The 19,226-nt window shown below is 43.7% G+C and overlaps 1 protein-coding gene across 1 annotated transcript; it reads right to left on the reverse strand.

Annotated features, from left to right (window-relative positions):
• Nucleotides 1-9,089: 9,089 nt before the first annotated feature.
• Nucleotides 9,090-18,151, reverse strand: LOC141107303 (uncharacterized). Its single transcript, XM_073597993.1, has 7 exons — nt 17,620-18,151; nt 16,836-16,889; nt 14,730-14,780; nt 12,328-12,456; nt 10,938-10,979; nt 10,281-10,374; nt 9,090-9,343 (listed from the first exon to the last, which is right to left on the reverse strand). Exons 1-7 carry the CDS (start codon nt 17,762-17,764, stop codon nt 9,193-9,195), a joined length of 666 nt encoding a protein of 221 aa, XP_073454094.1. The 5' UTR covers nt 17,765-18,151; the 3' UTR covers nt 9,090-9,192.
• Between the last annotated feature and the right edge of the window lie 1,075 nt (nt 18,152-19,226).

Genomic DNA, 19,226 nt, shown 5'->3' on the forward strand with positions numbered 1-19,226 from the left:
CACTTTCCTGACACTGAATATCTTGCATGGACTTTGTCTCATCCATATCTATTTTTTATTTATGTTATCATTTTTTAATATGGGCTGTTGTCACTATTTATTTGCATAATTATTCATTTGCACATTATTTTGAAGCTAACAAATCCCTACCTGTAGTGGGAGGGAACATTGGATGATCACTACACAAATTCACTATCATTAGTGAGTGCGTCATCACATATCACATAATTTTTTTACACTGATTCACTTCTATATTTTATTCAGTTAATTTGTCATTTAGCGCCACTATTTCCATTGGGGATCAGTCAGTTCATTTATTATTATTTACACTAGTTGGCTGCTTAATAAATTATCATTAATTATTGGTTTGATTTTGTCCATAAGCGCAGTGGGGGAGTCATTATAGTGCCTTGTTGCGTGGCACTTGAACACTGTTTTGTAATATTTGTCTGCAAGATTTTATAACAAAAAAGAAGAAAAATCGTTTTAGTTTATTTAGCAAAAAACAAAACAAAAACACAGTGGTGATTAAATATCACCTAAAAGAAAGCTCTATTTGTGTATTAAAAATGATAGAAATCTCATTGTTAGTGTTGTACGACCAGGCAATTGTCATTCAAAGCGCGACAGCGCTGAAAGCTGAAAATTGGCATGGGCAGGAAGGGGGTAAAAGTGCCCAGTATTGAAGTGGTTAATGTGCCAATTTTTTTTCTGCTTCAAATATAGTAAATATTTTCCAGTACTATTGTGTTGGCAAGAAGAGAATTTGTGATTTTATTTTTTTTTTCAATTGCTGTCCTACACAATATATTCCACTAGATGGCACCCTTGTATAAATAGTAAACAGCTTAGACGTAGGATTTGCAAATGAGATTTGCAAAATACTCACCATGCCTCTACTTAAGGTGTCTACTTCCCAAAAAGGCATTTCAGGGCCTCTGAAACTGTGATAGCTAGTCAGGAAATGTAATGAGGAAATAACGCCCTTTAACCACTTCCCGCCCGCCCTATAGCGGATTGACGTCCAGGCGGTGGTTCCTTTATCCTGACTGGGCGTCATATGACGTCCAGCAGGATAACATGCCGCCGCGCTCCCGCATCACGGCGATCGGTGGAGCGGTGTGTCAGCCTGACACACCGCTCCACCGATCTTGGTAAAGAGCCTCCGGCGGCTGATCACGCTGTCAGTAGGAAGAGCCGTTGATCGGCTTTTCCTCACTCGCATCTGACAGACGCGAGTAGAGGAGAGCTGATCGGCGGCTCTCCTGACAGGGGGGTTTGCACTGATTGTTTGTCAGCGCAGCCCCCCCTCAGATCACCACACTGGACCACCAGGGATCGCCACTAGGACCACCAGGGAAGGGGCAACATGTGGATGGCCAGGTATGTACCCCATGGCCATCCACATGTGCCCAATGTGCCCAATCTGTGCCCACAAATGGGCACTGATTGGCACCATTATGTTCCAGATCTGCTTAGCAATGCCTCTATTTGTTTTATCAGTGCCACCTGTCATTGCCCATCGGTGCCACCTGTCAGTGCCCATCAGTGCCACCCATAAGTACCCATCAGTGCCACCCATATGTACCAATCAATGCCACCTACGAGTGCCCATCAGTGCCGCCTATCAGTGCCCATCATCAGTGCCACCTCATTGGTGCCACCTCATCGGTGCCCATCAGTGCCGCCGTATCAGTGCCAGTCAGTGCAGCCATATCAGTGCCAGTCACTGCAGCCATATCAGTGCCCGTCATTGAAGAAGAAAACGTACTTATTTACAAAAAATTTTAACAGAAACAAAGAAAAACGTTTTTTTTCGGAATTTTCTGTCTTTTTTTATTTGTTGCGCAAAAAATAAAAAACGCAGAGGTGATCAAATACCACCAAAAGAAAGCTCTATTTGTGGGAACAAAATGATAAAAAATTAGTTTGGGTACAGTGTAGCATGACCGCGCAATTGTCATTCAAATTGCGACAGCGCTGAAAGCTGAAAATTGGCCTGGGCGGGAAGGTGTCTAAGTGCCTGGTATTGAAGTGCTTAATCACTTCAGCCCCGGAAGGATTTACCCCCTTCCTGACCAGAGCACTTTTTACAATGTGGCACTGCTTTAACTGGTAATTGCGCGGTTATGCAATGCTGTACCCAAACGAAATTTGCGTCCTTTTTTTCCCACAAATAGAGCTTTCTTTTGATGGTATTTGATTACCTCTGCGATTTTTTTTTTTTTTTTTTTTTTTTTGCAATATAAACGGAAAAAGACCGAAAATGTTGAAAAAGAGATGATTTTTGTTATAAAAAATCCAATAAAATCAATTTTAGTCATACATTTAGGTCAAAATGTATTCAGCCGTCTTTGGTAAAAAAAAAAAAAAAAAAAAAGTGCAATACGCGTATATTTATTGGTTTGCGCAAAAGTTTTATAGCGTCTACAAACTATGGTATATTTACTGGAATTTATGCAGCTTTTAGTTTATGACTGCCTATCTAATGTCTTGAGGTGCTAAAATGGCAGGGCAGTACAACCCCCCCCCCCCTCCCCCCTCCCAAATGACCCCATTTTGGAAAGTAGACAACCCAAGGAAATTGCTGAGAGGCTTGTTGAGCCCATTGAATATTTTATTTTTTTGTCACAAGTAATTGAAAAAATGACAATTTTTTTTTTTTACATAAAGCTGTTACTAAATGATATATTGCTCACATGTGCCATGGTTATATGTGGAATTACACCCCAAAATACATTCTGCTGCTTCTAATGTGTACGGGGATACCACATGTGTGAGACTTACCTCACTTTGGGAGCCTAGCCGCGTACAGGACCCCGAAAACCAATCACCGCCTTCAGGATTTCTAAGGGGGTACATTTTTGATTTCACTCCTCACTACCTATCAGTTTCGAAGGCCATAAAATGCCCAGATAGCACAAACCCCCCCCAAATGACCCCATTTTGGAAAGTAGACACCCCAAGATATTTGCTGAGAGGTATGGTGAGTATTTTGCAGATCTCGCTTTTTGTCACAAAGTCTTGAAAATTGAAAAAAGGAAAAAAAAAAAATTTGCCATTTTCCCAAAACTTGTGGCAAAATATAAAATATTCCATGGACTCAACATGCCTATCAGCAAATAGCTTGGGGTGTCTACTTTCCAAAAAGGGGTCATGGGGGGGGGGGGTTAACTGTCCTGGCATTTTATGCACAACATTAGAAGCATATGTCACACATCACCCACTCTTCTAACCACTTGAAGACATATTATATGTTTTCTTAAATCAAAGGCCCTACAGATTAAAATAGTGGGTGTTGCAATTTTTTTTTCACACAGTATTTGCGCAGCGATTTTTCAAACGCAATTTTTTTTTTTTTAAAAAAAACCACTTTTTTAAATTTTAATGCACTAAATCATACTATATTGCCCAAATGTTTGATGAAATAAAAAAGATGATCTTATGCCGAGTACATGGATACCAAACATGACATGCTTTAAAATTGCGCACAAACGTACAGCGGCGACAAACTACATACTTTTTTAAAAGCCTTCACAGGTTACCACTTTAGATTTACAGAGGGAGTCTACTGCTAAAATGACTGCCCTCGATCTGACGTTCGCGATGATACCTCACATGCATGGTGACATTGCTGTTTACATACGACACGAGAACGACACTTGCGTTCGCCTTTGCATGTGAGCACAGGGGGACAGGGGTGCTTTTTTTTTTTTGCGCGCGTAAATATCCCCTATGATAGCAATAGGTAGTGACAGGTACTTTTTTTTTTTTTTGAAAAAAATTGGGGTCTATTAGACCATAGATCTCTCCTCTGCCCTCAAAGCATCTGATCACACCAAGATCAGTGTGATAAAATGCTTTCCCAATTTCCCAATGGCGCTGTATATATCCAGCGAAACCTAAGTCATGAAATGCTTGTAGCTTCCGGTTTCTTAGGCCATAGAGATGATTGCAGCCGTTCTGGTCTCCGATCAGCTCTATGGTCAGCTGGTGGAACCATCGGCTGCATTCTCAGATTCCCTGGTGGCACAGGAGAGCCGGAGAAAACCATGGAAGACAGCGGGGGGGGGGGGGGAGAAACGTTCACTCCTACTACTTGTAAAAGCAGTCTAGAGGCCAATTAGCCGCTAGGATTGCTTTTACATGAAAACCGACCACTGGCTGAAAAGAATGATACCAAGATGATACCTAAACCTGCAGTCATCATTCTGGTATAGCCATTTAAAGTCCAGCAACATACCAGTAAGTTGCTGGTCCTTGCTGGGCATATATTGTAATGTTATTTTTGTCATGCGGCCTATGGGCTGAACGAAAAAGAGATTGATCGGTGGGTATGCCACCGATTTTGGAAAAAAAACCCACTTTTTTAAATTTTAATGCACTAAAACATACTATATTGCCCAAATGTTTGAGGAGATAAAAGACGATCTTATGCCGAGTACATGGATACCAAACACGACATGCTTTAACCACCTCAATACAGGGCACTTTCACCCCCTTCCTGCCCAAGCCATTTTTCAGTTTTCAGCGCTGTCGCACTTTGAATGACAATTGCGTGGTCATGTTACACTGCACCCAATTAAATTTTATCATTTTTTTCCCCACAAATAGAGCTTTCTTTTGGTGGTATTTGATCACCTCTGCGGTTTTTATTTTTTGCGCTATAAACAAAAGAAGAGGGACAATTTTGAAAAAACACAATATTTTTTACTTTTTGCTATAATAAATATCCAATTTTTTTTTTTTTTTTAACAAATTGTTTCCTCAGTTTAGGCCGATATATATTCTTCTACATATTTTTGGTAAAAAAAATCGCGATAAGCGTATATTGAAAATAGGAGATAGATTTATAGCATTTTTATTTATTTATTTATTTTTTACTAGTAATAGTGGCGATCTGCGATTTTTATTGTCACTGCGATATTGTGGCGGACATATCGGACACTTTTGACACATTTTTGGGACCATTCACATTTATACAGCGATCAATGCTATAAAATTGCATTGATTACTGTGTAAATGTGACTGGCAGGGAAGGGGTTAACACTAGGGGGCACTCGAGGGGTTAATGTATGACCTAAGGATGTGATTCTAACTGTGGGGGGAGGGGACTGACTGGGGGAGGTGACCGATCGGTGTCCCTATGTACAAGGGACACACAATCGGTCTCCTCTCCTCTCTGACAGGACGTGGATCTGTGTTTACATGCACAGATCCATGGTCCTGCTCTGTTACCCGGCAATCGCGGGTGCCCGGCGGGCACGCGCACCGGGTCCCGAGCGACGCAGCGGGCACGAGGCTTCTCTTGTTCTGGGCGGACGTCATATGACGTAATCGCCAGGCACGCGCACCCCGGGACCACCGGGCACGCGCACCGGGTCCCGAGCGACGCAACGGGCACGAGGCTTCTCTTGTTCTGGGCAGACGTCATATGACGTGATCGCCCTCCCGAGCCACTAGTGGCTCGGGAGGGCGATCACGTCATATGACGTCCGCCCAGAACAAGGGTAGCCTCGTCCCGCCGTCATATGACGGTGGGCGGTGGCTTACTGGTTAAAATTGCGCACAAACATGCAGCGGTGACAAACTACATACATTTTTAAAAGCCTTCACTGGTTACCACTTTAGATCTACAGAGGGAGTCTACTGCTAAAATGACTGCTCTCGATCTGACGTTCATGATGATACCTCACATGCATGGTGAAATTGCTGTTTACATACGACACAAGACCGACACTTGCGCTCGCCTTTGCACATGAGCACAGGGGGACAGGGGTGCTTTTTTTGTGTGTGTAAATATCCCCTATGATAGCAATAGGTACTCCGGCGAAACCTAAGTCATGAAATGCTCGTAGCGTCCTGTTTCTTAGGCCATAGAGATGATTGGAGCCGTTCTGGTCTCCGATCAGCTCTATGGTCAGCTGGTGGAACCACCGGCTGCATTCTTGGATTTCCTGGTGGGACAGGAGAGCCAGAGAAAACCATGGAAGACGGCAGGGGGGGCGTTCCCTCCCACTGCTTGTAAAAGCAGTCTAGAGGCTAATTAGCCGCTAGGATTGCTTTTACATGAAAGCCGACCACTGGCTGAAAAGAATACCAAGATGATAACTAAACCTGCAGGTATCATTCTGGTATAACCATTTAAGATCCAGGAACATACCAGTACATTGCTGGTCCTTGTTGGGCATATATTGTAATGTTCTTTTCTTCATGTAGCCTGTGGGCTGAACGAAAAAAAGATTGATCGGTGGGTATGCCCACCATTAGAATACCACCCTTTATCCACCCACTTCTAATGATGGGCATACATGCACCATTTATTTATTTTTTTTTAACTGTGGTGGTGAAATCGCTGATTTACGTATCGCAAAGGCAAACGCTGTTGCTGTCAAGATAAATAAATCAGTACTGCAGCTGAATGATGTAACTGAAAGGCAAACAATGGTAACAATAAAACATTAACTCAATAAAACAACTTATTTTTTTATCGCAATCTGTGCCTAAAAATATATGCCAAAGCATGGGGGCAATCCGCCCCAATGTTAGGAGCAAATTGCCCCTCCACCCCTGCCCCCATGCTGTGGCATATATGCTCTTTTTTTTTTTTTTTTTAACTGTGGAGGTGAAATCACCTCCTACAGCGCTGGAGTCATGGCTTTATGTATCGTGGGAGCAAACGCTGTTGCTATCAGAATAAACAAACCCGTGCTGCAGCTGAATGGTGTACCTGCTAGGCAAATGATGGTTAACAATATACAAAGTAACATTACAGTATAACAGTAAGACATACCATACCTGCAAAGCAAATACAATAAGACCCCTTTCACACTGGGGTGCTTTGCAGGCGCTATAACGCTAAAAATAGCGCCCGCAAAGCGCCCTGAAAGAGCTGCTGCTGTCTCTCCAATCTGAAAGCCCCGTGGGCTTTCACACTGGAGCGGTGCGCTGGCAGGACGCTAAAAAAAGTCCTGTTAGCAGCATCTTTGGAGCGGTGAAGGAGCGGTGTATAAATTGCTCCTTCACCGCTCCTGCCCATTATAATCGATGGGGCAGTGCGGCTATATCGCCGGCATAGCGCTGTTGCAAAAGCGCTTTGCAGTGGTTTTAACCCTTTCTTGGCCGCTAGCGGGGGGTAAAAGCCATCTCATCTTTCGAGACCCTGTGTACGTGTGCCCTGGGACTGTGCTATGCTGTACCCTACGCTAATACTCCACTAGTGTGTGGTAGCATTTGAAATGGTCACCAATGCAGAGACCAGGTTGGTCAGGACAGGAGGGACAATAAAAACCGCATACAAACCACATGGTGCGTCTGTACCATGTAATTTCCCTTTATAGGAAACCGCATCATGTATTTCACTGCGGTTAAGAGTTAATAATACCCCTGCATGTTTTCTGTGCAGCACCTCATTATGTGTGCAGCTGCTTGTCCCCCTTCACATCTTCCCCACCACAGCACTGCCTCCCTTCACAACACACACACACACACACACACACACACACACACACACACACACACACACAGCACTGCCCCCCTTTACATAACCCCTCCTTCCCCACACACACATAGCACTGCCCCCCTTTACATGACCCCTCCCCCCCCCTACACACACAGCACTACTCCCCTTTACATGACCCCCCAACACACACATAGCACTGCTCCCCTTTACATGACACCACATACAGCACTGCCCCCTTTACATAACCCCTCTCCCCCACACACACATAGCACTGCCCCCCTTTACATAACCCCTCTCCCCCACACACACACATAGCACTGCCCCCCTTTTCATGACCCCCCCCCCCCAACCACACACACACACACAGCACCGCTCCCCTTTACATGACCCCCCACACAGACACACAGCACTGCCCCCCTTTACATAACCCCCACACACACACACACACACACACACACACACACACACACACATACATAGCACTGCCCCCCTTTACATGACCCCCCCCCCACACACACACATAGCACTGCCCCCCTTTACATAACGCCTCCTTCCCCACACACACATAGCACTGCCCCCCTTTACATGACCCCCCCCCCCCCCCCACACACACACACACATAGCACTGCCCCCCTTTACATAACCCCTCTCCCCCACACACACAGCACTGCTCCCCTTTACATGACCCCCCCCCCCCCCACACACACACATAGCACTGCCCCCCTTTACATAACCCCTCCTTCCCCACACACACATAGCACTGCCCTCCTTTACATAACCCCTCTCCCCCACACACACACACACACATAGCACTGCCCCCCTTTTCATGACCCCCCCCCCCCCCCCCCCCCACACACACACACACACACACACACACACACACACAGCACCGCTCCCCTTTACATGACACACACACACATAGCACTGCCCCCCTTTACATAACCCCTCCTTCCCCACACACACATAGCACTGACCCCCCCAAACACACATAGCACTGCTCCCCTTTACATGACACCACACACAGCACTGCCCCCTTTACATAACCCCTCTCCCCCACACACACACATAGCACTGCCCCCCTTTAAATGACCCCTCTCCCCCACACACACATAGCACTGCCCCCCTTTAAATGACCCCTCCCCCCCACACACACACATAGCACTGCCCCCCTTTAAATGACCCCTCCCCCCCACACACACACATAGCACTGCCCCCCTTTACATGACCCCCCCCCCCCCACACACACATACATAGCACTGCCCCCCTTTAAATAACCCCACTCCCCCACACACACAGCACTGCTCCCCTTTACATGACCCCCCCCCCCCACACACACACACATAGCACTGCTCCCCTTTACATGACCCCTCTCCCCCACACACACATAGCACTGCCCCCCTTTAAATGACCCCTCCCCCCCACACACACACATAGCACTGCCCCCCTTTAAATGACCCCTCCCCCCCACACACACACATAGCACTGCTCCCCTTTACATGACCCCCCCCCCCCCCACACACACACACATAGCACTGCTCCCCTTTACATGACCCCTCTCCCACACACACACATAGCACCCCCTTTACATTACCACTCTCCCCCCCCCCCCCCCCACACACACACACACTCATAGCACTGCCCCCCTTTACATGACCACACACACACATATACATACAGCACTGCTCCCCTTTACATCTCTTCTTGTCCTGAATCTGTGGGGTAATTCTTTGCTACATCCCCTCAAATTCTCTCACAATCTCTTTCAACTCCTCCCGGGATGGAAAATAATAGTGTTTTCGCTCTTCCTGGAGCTGTTGGTTATCAACAATAACAGCTTCTAACTTTGGCCCGATCTCACCAATCTTTGATCGTTGTTTCAGGCTGCAAAAAAAGAAAAACACTTATGGTGAACAATCCAAGATATGGGCAGCAACAAATTCAGTGAGGGGTAATCAGCAAGACAAGTCTGGAAGTACTCGATCAAGGGCTCATGTGGTATCACAAGTTGTCACAGGGACAGGCCTGGAAGTACTTGATCAGGGGCCCATGTGGTATCATTGGTTGTCACAGGGACAGACTTGGAAGTACTAACAGTGGCCCAGGTTGTTACAAGGACAATCCTAAAAGTACTGGATAAGGGGCCCAAATAGTATTACAGGCTTTTACCAGGACAGGCCTAGAAGTACTGGCAGCAGGAACAAACTTGATATTACATTTCATGACTAATGAAGTCTTATGCCCTGTACACACGATAGGATTTTCCGACAACAAAATCCATGTTTTTTTCCAACGGATGTTGGCTCAAACTTGTCTTGCATACACACAGTCACACAAAGTTGGTCGGAAATTCCGAACGTCAAGAACGCGGTGACGTACAACACGTACGACGAGCCAAGAAAAATGAAGTTCAATAGCCAGTGCGGCTCTTCTGCTTGATTCCGAGCATGCGTGGAACTTTGTGTGTCGGAATTGTTGTCGTAAAATTTGAGAGCCAGCTCTCAAATTTTGCGTGACGGAAATTCCGATGGAAAATGTCCGATGGAGCCCACACACGGTCGGAATTTCCGACAACAAGCTCCCATCGAACATTTTCCGACAGAAAATCCTATCGTGTGTACGGGGCATTAGATGTACTACTAGATCACAGCCTGCATAACATCATAAGATATCACTGGGACAAGACTGGAAGTACTGGATCAGGGGCCCATGTAAGATCACAGGTTATCACCGGTACTGGCCTAAATTTACTGAATCATTATTAGTTTATCTGGAGTTAGAATTTTTTTTTTTTTTTGTGTAGATGGTGTTGAATACTTACCATGTCAACATACAGAAGACACATCCCACCAGTAGCATAACAAAGATTCCACCGATAGCCGCTATGATGAGGGATAGAAGCCACATAGGGACATCTGTAAAAGAGGAAAGGAAGGAGTTAGTCACTGAGAAGAAAACAACTGATAGCACTTTTAGATGTATATGGATAATATAGACACCTTGACTTAATTTACATATAAACTACAATTTGGCTTTAAAATTATCTTGTTACCATAAGGCCAAAATTAAAACATGCCCCAAGCTGTTAAAGTTTCTGGCAGAACATGCCCTCAAACTCATTGTTTGCTGGTCCACAAGCAATGCAAGTGTTTTACTTTTCTGAGTGTGTGGAATATCTGCTCCCCCCACTGCATACTGTAGTTCTTCCTGCCATCTTCCTGTAGTAATGTATGACCCGGCAAAGAAGAAATACGGCATGCGGCTGGGGAGCAGGTATTAACACACCCTGAAGGGTTAAAAACCAGGTACAGGTGGGGGGTTTGCAGACATGGGCAACTCAAAGGTGAGTATACAGTACATCTTCTTTTACAGCTGTTGACTGGATTATTATAGTGTCTCTGCTGATTAGGGTCACTTTAAAACCCAAATTGTAGCTTGTAAAGATAATTGTTCAATACTATTAGATATTTGATCTTACCTTGTAGGTCGCCCCGGGAAGGTGATTGTTCAGGCACTGTATCTGTAAAAACACAAAAAATACATTCATTAATGGGAGGGAATTATTGCCACTTAGTAATATATATAAATAAATATATATACATACATACATACACAGTGTATCTATCTTTAAAGCATAAATCACCTGCATACCAAAGAACATAGCCATAGGATTCCTTCCCTAGTGCCCCATCCCGCACTAGAGTCATGGTACAAACTTTGTACCTCCAGATACGGTGGAGCACACAACACTCCCCTTTCTTTAGTAACTCAACATTTGGTGACAGAGCGGACAACTGACAGGTCTGTACACCATCCTGTGGGAGTCCCATGGAAGTGGGGGAACGGGGAAGGATGGTTATCCCTGAGTACTACTAATTTTTAGAAAGTCCGTGGTTATATAGGATTCTTAGTAGAATCCAGCGGCATATTTGTTGGCAGATGAGCGCTGGAAAAATAAGAGAAACAGTTTAGGCTAGGTTCACATCTATGCATGTCGGGAATGTGCATAAAACCACGGGCTTTGCGGACACGCAAAGAAATGCGCTGCCCTTTAGCAGACGTGTGGCAGTGCCACCAGTTGATAATGGCACCCCCACACATCTGCAAGCGCATGCCAAACCATATGGTGCTGCAGCACCACGTGGTTCGGTGTGGCGTGTTTTTGGAAAAATCATTGACTTCTTCTCTGCGTTGCTGACACGTAGGTCAGTCCATTGAAATGAATGGGCTGTACTACACATGACATGCAGGTGTGCTCTGAAAAATGCACAGAAACATGCTCTCGGTCGCACCTGTAGGTGTAAACCAACCTTTATGGTGTCTCCAGACACACTGCAGTTTTACTTAAAGCAGAGTTCCACTGGTTTTTGCGTTTATTAAAAGTCAGCAGCTACAAAAAGTATAGCTGCTGACTTTTCATAAACAGACACTCACCTGTCCCACGGTCCAGCGATGTGGCCACCCGAAGCCTCCGTTCTCTCCCCCTCCTCTTCTCAGCGCTGACATTATGAGTGTGGGCACCTGGCTGTGACAGTTTGTGGCTTCACAGCCGGGCGTGCACTGCGCATGCACGAGCCGCGATGCGCTCCGTTAATGGCCAGGCAATGTTATGAGACCTGTGACGTGTCCCAGAACATTGCTGGGAGGGAGGGGCCGCCTAGGCGGCCAGAAGTCTGAGGGAGGAAGTGGGACAGGAAGTCCCACTCCAAACCAGGTACCCAGCCCCCCCCCCCCAAAAAAAATGACATGCCAATTGTGGCATGTCAGGGGGCGAGGAGCACTTAAAGTGGAAGTTCCACTTTTGGGTAGAACTCTGCTTTAACTTTTACTCAGGACATCTAAATTTTATTATGTGATAGTAAAATTACCTGTCTCCTGGTTGGCTCGAAGATTTTCACCTGATCGCTGTCTAGCTTGAAGTTTTTCATTCGATTGCTGAACAGCTTGAGGTCTTTCATCTGATCGCTGATTACCTTGAAGTTGTTCACTTGATGAATCTGCAGAAAAAACATTGATAACAAATTAGATAAATAGTCCTTTTTTTTTTTTTTTTTTTTTTTTTTATATTCTAGGTTGTGCAAAGTTTAAAAAAATAGGAAAGTCAGACAGAAAAAGTCAGTTGGAAGCTTTTCAGCGTATATTCTGATCGTGTGTATGCCTCATCGGACTTTTTTTTTTTTTCGAAAATTCTGACGGACCTAGAAATGGAACATGTTCTAAATATTTCAGACGAAACCAATTCCTATCGGGAAAACCGCTTGTCTGTATGCTGTTCCGACGGACCAAAAACGGCGCATGCTCTGAAGCAAGTACGAGACGGGAGCTATTGGCTACTGGCTATTGAACTTCAGTTTTTTAGTCCCGTTGTACTTGCTGTACGTCACCGCGTTCTTGACGATCGGACTTTGGTGTGATCGTGTGTACGCAAGACAGTTTCAGCAGAATTCTGTCGGAAAAACCTTCAGAGTTTATTCTGCCGGGAAAACTGGTCATGTGTACGTGGCATAACAGCAATACAAAGCAAAGTAAAAATATATATATAATTTTTTTTTAATTAAAGCTTAAGTGTAGGTATGCATTTTTTTATTGGACAGTCAGTTTGCTTCAGCTTGGACCAATGTTCCGGCACTTGCACACTGCTAGAAAGCACCTTTCCAGCGCGACAAAAGCACATCAAAATCACATTCAAAATCCTATGTGACTTTTCACATGGCTGCACTCCATTGGTACTGCGGCCTGAAAAGTCCTGTATGCTGCCTCTTTTGTGCACCTTTCAAAAGCATGCCATAAAAGCACATTCCATTGTAAGTCATGGGAAATGCAACAAAAACGCATACAGAGTTAGTTTTTAGGTGCATTTTTGGCACATGACATTTTTTGTTTAAAAAAAAAAAAAAAAAAAAGCCGGCTGTCGTTGCACATGTTGGCATCCTTAACAACCAGCGGGTAGCTACACATACAATACCCCACCCCCCCTGTTTCCTCAATGGTGGTCATCCCCATCTCCTCTCTGCTTAGTCTCTTAGTTGGTCCGGCCGCCCACCTTTCCTCCCCTTACAGTTACAGAGCTGCCCGAGCTGTTTCCAGCTATCCTGCCCAGCTCCCAACTCCTACCCCCTCCTCAGTGTCCGGTGATAGCAATGGCTGCTGCGCAAGAGATTGAGCAGCGAGGAGCTGGGGGTGACCATCATAGAGGTATGGGGGGGGGGATTGTATGTAATTGGGGGCACCCATGCGGGCTCTCTCCCGAGTCCAGCTGCTGCGCCCATTGACACAGACAGTGGGACTCGTGGCCGCCCCTCGTTCTCGTTTCACTGGATTTGATTGACAGCAGCAGGAGCCTATGGCTCCTAGTGCTATCAGTCTGTCCAATGAGGCTGGAGCATTGCTGGATCAGATTGGGTTTAGGTAAGAAAAAGGGGGGGGGGGGGGTCTGGGGGCAGCTGCAGCAAAGAAGGTTTTTTTACCTTAATGCATAGAATGCATTAGGGTGAAAAGCCTTGAGACTTTACAATCACTTTAACATCCAGCTATTCACCGCATACGCATTGCGCATTTAAAACGTTTTAGAAGTGCAGCAGTGTGAAAGGGCCCAATGTATACAAGTGCCATTCCTAAGGAATTCCCCCCTGGAAACCAATACTACAATGATCGCCACTGTCGTCTGTATTCTGTGCCAGGCAGCTGCCCCCGCTGCATAGTGAATGCAGGGGGTCACTCGCTCAGCACAGATGCCATACACAGTACACCATGCACTATTTAAATAACTGCAAAGCGTTCTCTGATAGGGCTAGGTGGAGGCTGTGACTTCACTGCAAGGCCTCTCCACCTCAAACAGTTAGAGAAAACCTCAGAGGGGTTCTAACCTTTCCCAATTCTATCCAAATCTAAAAGGAAAAAAAAAAACTTGATTGGCTAATAGCTGGCATCATTCATTGACTTCAGGTACTGATAGCAAACTTTTATGGTCATGCTAGAGCCTTCCCCCTCAAATTGTGATGTAGCTTATGGGGATTTGCCCAGCACATCCACCCCCAGTAAATCCAGTGGTACAACGCGGTGGGGGGCCCGTGGGCAAACAGTTTATTTTGCTGAGACACAGTTTTGGCACGGCCGTCCTGGATTGTGATGTACCACTGTCAAAGTTGGCTGTCGGCAGAAGCAGAAGAGGCCTCCTATCAGCCTGTCACACTGCTTAATATTTTATTTATTTATTTTTAGGTATTGGCAGGTGCACTTAAATTATTATTACTAGAGTATAGTAACTTACCTTGCTCTAAGTAGTCTTCATAAAATATAAAGTACCCATTATTCTTCTTTCCTGTGAAGAGAAAAAAAAGTAACATTTAGAAAATACATTCTCTAATAGGAACAATTAGTAATAGCATTGAAGTGGGAGTCCAGTGTTAAAACTGTTCTTTGTTTTGGGTAGACGGTGAGGCCGCACACCTGTGCATTTTTAAGGGCTTTTTTGCATTTTGCAGATTTACACTACAGTCCAGTAAACATGGTTTCCTTTGGAACACGTTCCGTAGTGCAAACCAGCAAAATGCAAAAAGCACTAACAATGCATATGCAAATGCAAGTCTTTTATTCCTGTCTTTTTTACTTGTATGAGTAACACTTGGGTAGGAAGTGAGGGAGCCATAAAAGGTTCTAATGCCGTGTACACACAGGTGGACTTTTCGACCAGACTGGTCCGACGGAACGAATCCATTAGACAATCCGACCGTGTGTGGGCTTCATCGGACATGCAGCTGACTTTTTCGGTCGAAAATCAGACGGACTTTAGATTTAAAACATGTTTCAAATCTTTTTGACGGATTCAAGTCCAGTCGAAAAATCTGTTTGTCTGTATGCTAGTCTGACGGACAAAAACCGACACTAGGGCAGCTATTGGCTACTGGCTATCAACTTCCTTATTTTAGTCTGGTCGTACGTCATCACGTACGAATCCGTCGGACTTTGGTGTGATCGTGTGTAGGCAAGTCCGTTCGTTCGAAAGTCCGTCGGAAAGATCGTCTGACCCTTGATGCCGAAAAGTCCGCCCGTGTGTACACGGCATTACTCTTCCCCACATCCCAACAAAAGTCTTCTTAGCCCTCATTCAGGTTGAGTGCAGCTTTGAAATCGTGCAATTTCACATGAAATTGCACGATTTCACAGCCGCATCTCAGTGCGAATCTGAAGACATATGTACGGCTTCATGTGCAGATGTCTATTGAAGTCACAACCGAAATCGCCAAAAGTAGTGCATGTACTGCTTTTTCACAACGTTGCTGCACCGCAAAGTCTACATGAATAAATTTGAACACTGCTATTGCCTGCAGTAGGATGCGACTTGTCATGTGATTTGGCTTGTCAATTCACATGACAAATTGCCCCAATGTGAATAGGGGCTAAATGCTGTCTGTACCTCCTTCTAAATTTCTCCTCAGGCCCTGCCTCTGTGACATTTAGGCCCATTCACACCTGAGTGATTTTCTGCTTGAAGCTCTAAAATGCTCAACAAGCCAAATCCAATTCATTTCAATGGCCCCTGTTAATAATATCTGAGCATTCTGTCACCTGAAGCAAAATGCCTGTCGCTCAAAAAAATGACATGAGCTACTTTTTGGCTGATTATAAGCATTTTTGGTCCAGTAGACTTCAATAGAAACGCCTGAAAGCTTGTGCGATGAGCGTTTTGCCGCACGTTTTCTGCTCAAACAGCAGCCCTCCACCCCTAGTTTCCCTAGCAATACGCTTTTAAAAATGCTTGTAATACACTTCTAAAAACACTCATCCATTAGGATGCCTACACAGAAAATTTGATCGCCTGTTTTTAAAGTCAGTTACCTGACTTTAAAAAACAACAGCTTTGTTATAGAATAGCCACTTGATCTCCAGGCATTTTTCTCTGACACTTGTTGTATACAAGTAAAAATCTATTTTTTGCTAGGCAATTACTTAGAACCCCCAAACATAAATATATATATATATATATTTTTTTTTTTTTTTAGCAGAGACCCTGGAGAATAAAATGGCTGTCATTGCAATTTTTTATGTCACTTGGTTTTTGCGTAGCCTTTTTTTAAACATTTTTTTATGAAATATAAAAAAAACATAATATATTCCCCAATTCTTTAATATATACAATCTCTCTCTCTCTCTCTCTCTCTCTCGAGAGAGAGAGAGAGAGAGAGAGAGAGAGAGAGAGAGAGAGAGAGAGAGAGAGAGAGAGAGAGAATATATATTCTCTCTTTATTATTATAAAAAAAAAAAACAGCCGATCAAATTTTCTCTGTAGGCATCCTAATGAATGAGGACATGCAAGTGGTTGCTAAGGAAACAAGCTTACAGTTATTCTGTGATGAAATGAGAAGCTCATACTTACCATCATGGTTTGCTGGTGTATTGGTTTCCCTTGGCGACGCAACATTTGTTTCCTCTGTAAACAAAAATAAACAAGATATGAGAATCATTCGGGTTCTTCTGCATAATAAATCAGTAGTTTTAGCTTTAGAACTCCACATTCCCTTACTACTTCCACTGATAAATACAACATATGTTACATAATAATGTAATCATTGACATTCACATGTCACTTCAGGTACTCTGTATAAAATGTGTACATCTTTGGCCTCTATTCCCCTTACAACAGCTACTGTAGGATATGAGGCTTATTAAACAAAGCCTTGTGACTGTGATTTTAAAATATTGTTGAATTTAGAAATAATTGTCGCTTTTTTTTTTTTTTTTTTTTTTTAAGAAAAATCCTAAACTTATTGAGCTCAGCTGATACTAATGAAAATTCACTTTACAAAGAATACCCAATCGTGTGCAAGGAAATGAACAAAATACAGGATGACTAAAATCAGCACAGCTTCGTGTCATTCAGTAATCTAACTGCAAATTCATTGGCAAACTGAACATATTCTACTCTTTCAGCAATGCAGCCCCATTAGGCTCAATTCATAAAGCTTTTGCACAAATAAACTGCTCTCTGGTTTAGACACGTGACAGTTGCTTTAAAATCTTGTTGGACTTAGATGAAAATAACTGTCACTTTCATCCAAGAGGCTATTTTTATCCCAGGAAATGTTAGCTTTGTGAAATTAGTCTAATGCGCCTTCCCCTTCCTAGAGATTTACAGACATTAAATTATTATTCAATCTTACCTGTTGGTGTTATAGGGAATCCACTGGCCATCCCAATTGTCATGGCCAACACAATCAAAAATAACTGCTTTGAAATTTTCATATTTGCTCGTCTATCAACAGACAAAGATAAAACACATCCACTCTCCTCAACCTGCTGTGTCATCTGAGGCTCTGGCCTCTCCTGCACTGGCAGTTACACAGTGGGTCATGTGACTTGTGATGTCATAGTGTAGAGCCTAGGGCAGGACTGTTTTTTTTTTTTTTTTCTTACACTCTGAAATAGAGATTTCCTTATATGGAAGCATATGACAGTAGGGCATGACTTCAAGCAGGATTTTTTTTTTCTTGCATTGCAAACATTCTGAAACAGCCATTTCATGAAAACCGAATTACTTTTATTAACCACTTGCCAACCAGGCTTTTACTGGCACTTTTTGATTACACATTTAAATCGGTATTTTTTGCTAGAAAACTACTTATAACCCCCAAACATTATACTTTTTTTTTTTTTTTTTTTTACCAGAGATCCTAGGGCAGTGATGGTGAACATTGGCATCCCAGATGTTTTGGAACTACATTTCCCAGGATGCTCAACTACACTGCAGAGTGCATTAGCATCATGGGAAATGTAGTTTCAAAACATCTGGGATGCCAATGTTCACCATCACTGCCCTAGGGAATAAAATGGAGATCGTTGCAATCTTTTATGTCACACAGTATTTGTGCAGTGGTTTTGCAAACGCAATTTTTTTTTAAAAAATACACTTTATTGAAACCAAAAAACAAAAACACAATATTATCCTCAATGTTTTGTATAATATGAAAGATGTTACGCCGCGTAAATGGATACCTAACACGTGGCGCTTTAAAATTGCGCACGCTTGTGGAATAGTGACACACTACGGTACCAAAAAATCTCCATAGGCAACTCTGTTTAGAGTTTCAGAGGAGGTCTAGTGCTAGTTATTGCTCTCGCTCTATTGTTCGTGGTAATACCTCGCGTGGTGCGAATGCTGTTTACATATTGGTGTGTGACTTACGTATGTGTTCGCTTCTGCGCACGAGCACGGAGGGATGTGGCACTTTAAAAAAAAAAAAAAGTTCCTATTTATTTTCCTTTTTTTTTTTTTTTTTTTTTTTTTTTCTTTTTTAACACTGTCCCTTTTAATTTATTTATTTATTATCAGTTTTATTCCTATTGCAAGTATTTTAAACATCCCTTTGTAATAGAAATGAGGATAACTGGTCCTCTTTATGGAGAGATCTGGGGTCAAAAAGACCCCAAATTTCTTCTTTACCTTTTTTAAAAGCAAAAGATCAAAAAAAAAAAAAAAAAATGTTTTTGATCTTTTGCTTTAAAAGAAAAAATTTTACTTACAGCCTGGAGCAGAAGTGATGTCATAAGGCTGTTCCGGTAATCCAAGGCCATAGAGGTTATCAAGGAGTATCTACGTTTTGATCGCCTATGGGATCAGCCTGCTGCACCGTTGGATTGTTTTTCGGACGAGCCGGCAGAAATGGTGAGCCCGAGAAACACAGGCGAACGGAAATTGTTCCAGCGGCTCATGAGCTGCTCAGAATGATTTCATGAGAAAATGAGGAAACCAGCCGCCGGCTGCAAAAAA

This window comes from Aquarana catesbeiana, linkage group LG09 (assembly GCF_042186555.1).
Source record: "Aquarana catesbeiana isolate 2022-GZ linkage group LG09, ASM4218655v1, whole genome shotgun sequence".
NCBI lineage: Eukaryota > Metazoa > Chordata > Amphibia > Anura > Ranidae > Aquarana > Aquarana catesbeiana.

What these genes read in the sequence shown, in the direction of transcription:
- LOC141107303 (XM_073597993.1), bottom strand. Translation starts at nt 17,764, where the DNA reads ATGACACAGCAGGTTGAGGAGAGTGGATGTGTTTTATCTTTGTCTGTT. An exon ending in TCGAGCCAACCAGGAGACAG is followed by an intron (nt 10,980 to 12,327) that starts GTAATTTTACTA and finishes GTGTTTTTACAG; the next exon opens with ATACAGTGCCTGAACAATCA. An exon ending in GTCTTCTGTATGTTGACATG is followed by an intron (nt 9,344 to 10,280) that starts GTAAGTATTCAA and finishes CTTTTTTTGCAG; the next exon opens with CCTGAAACAACGATCAAAGA.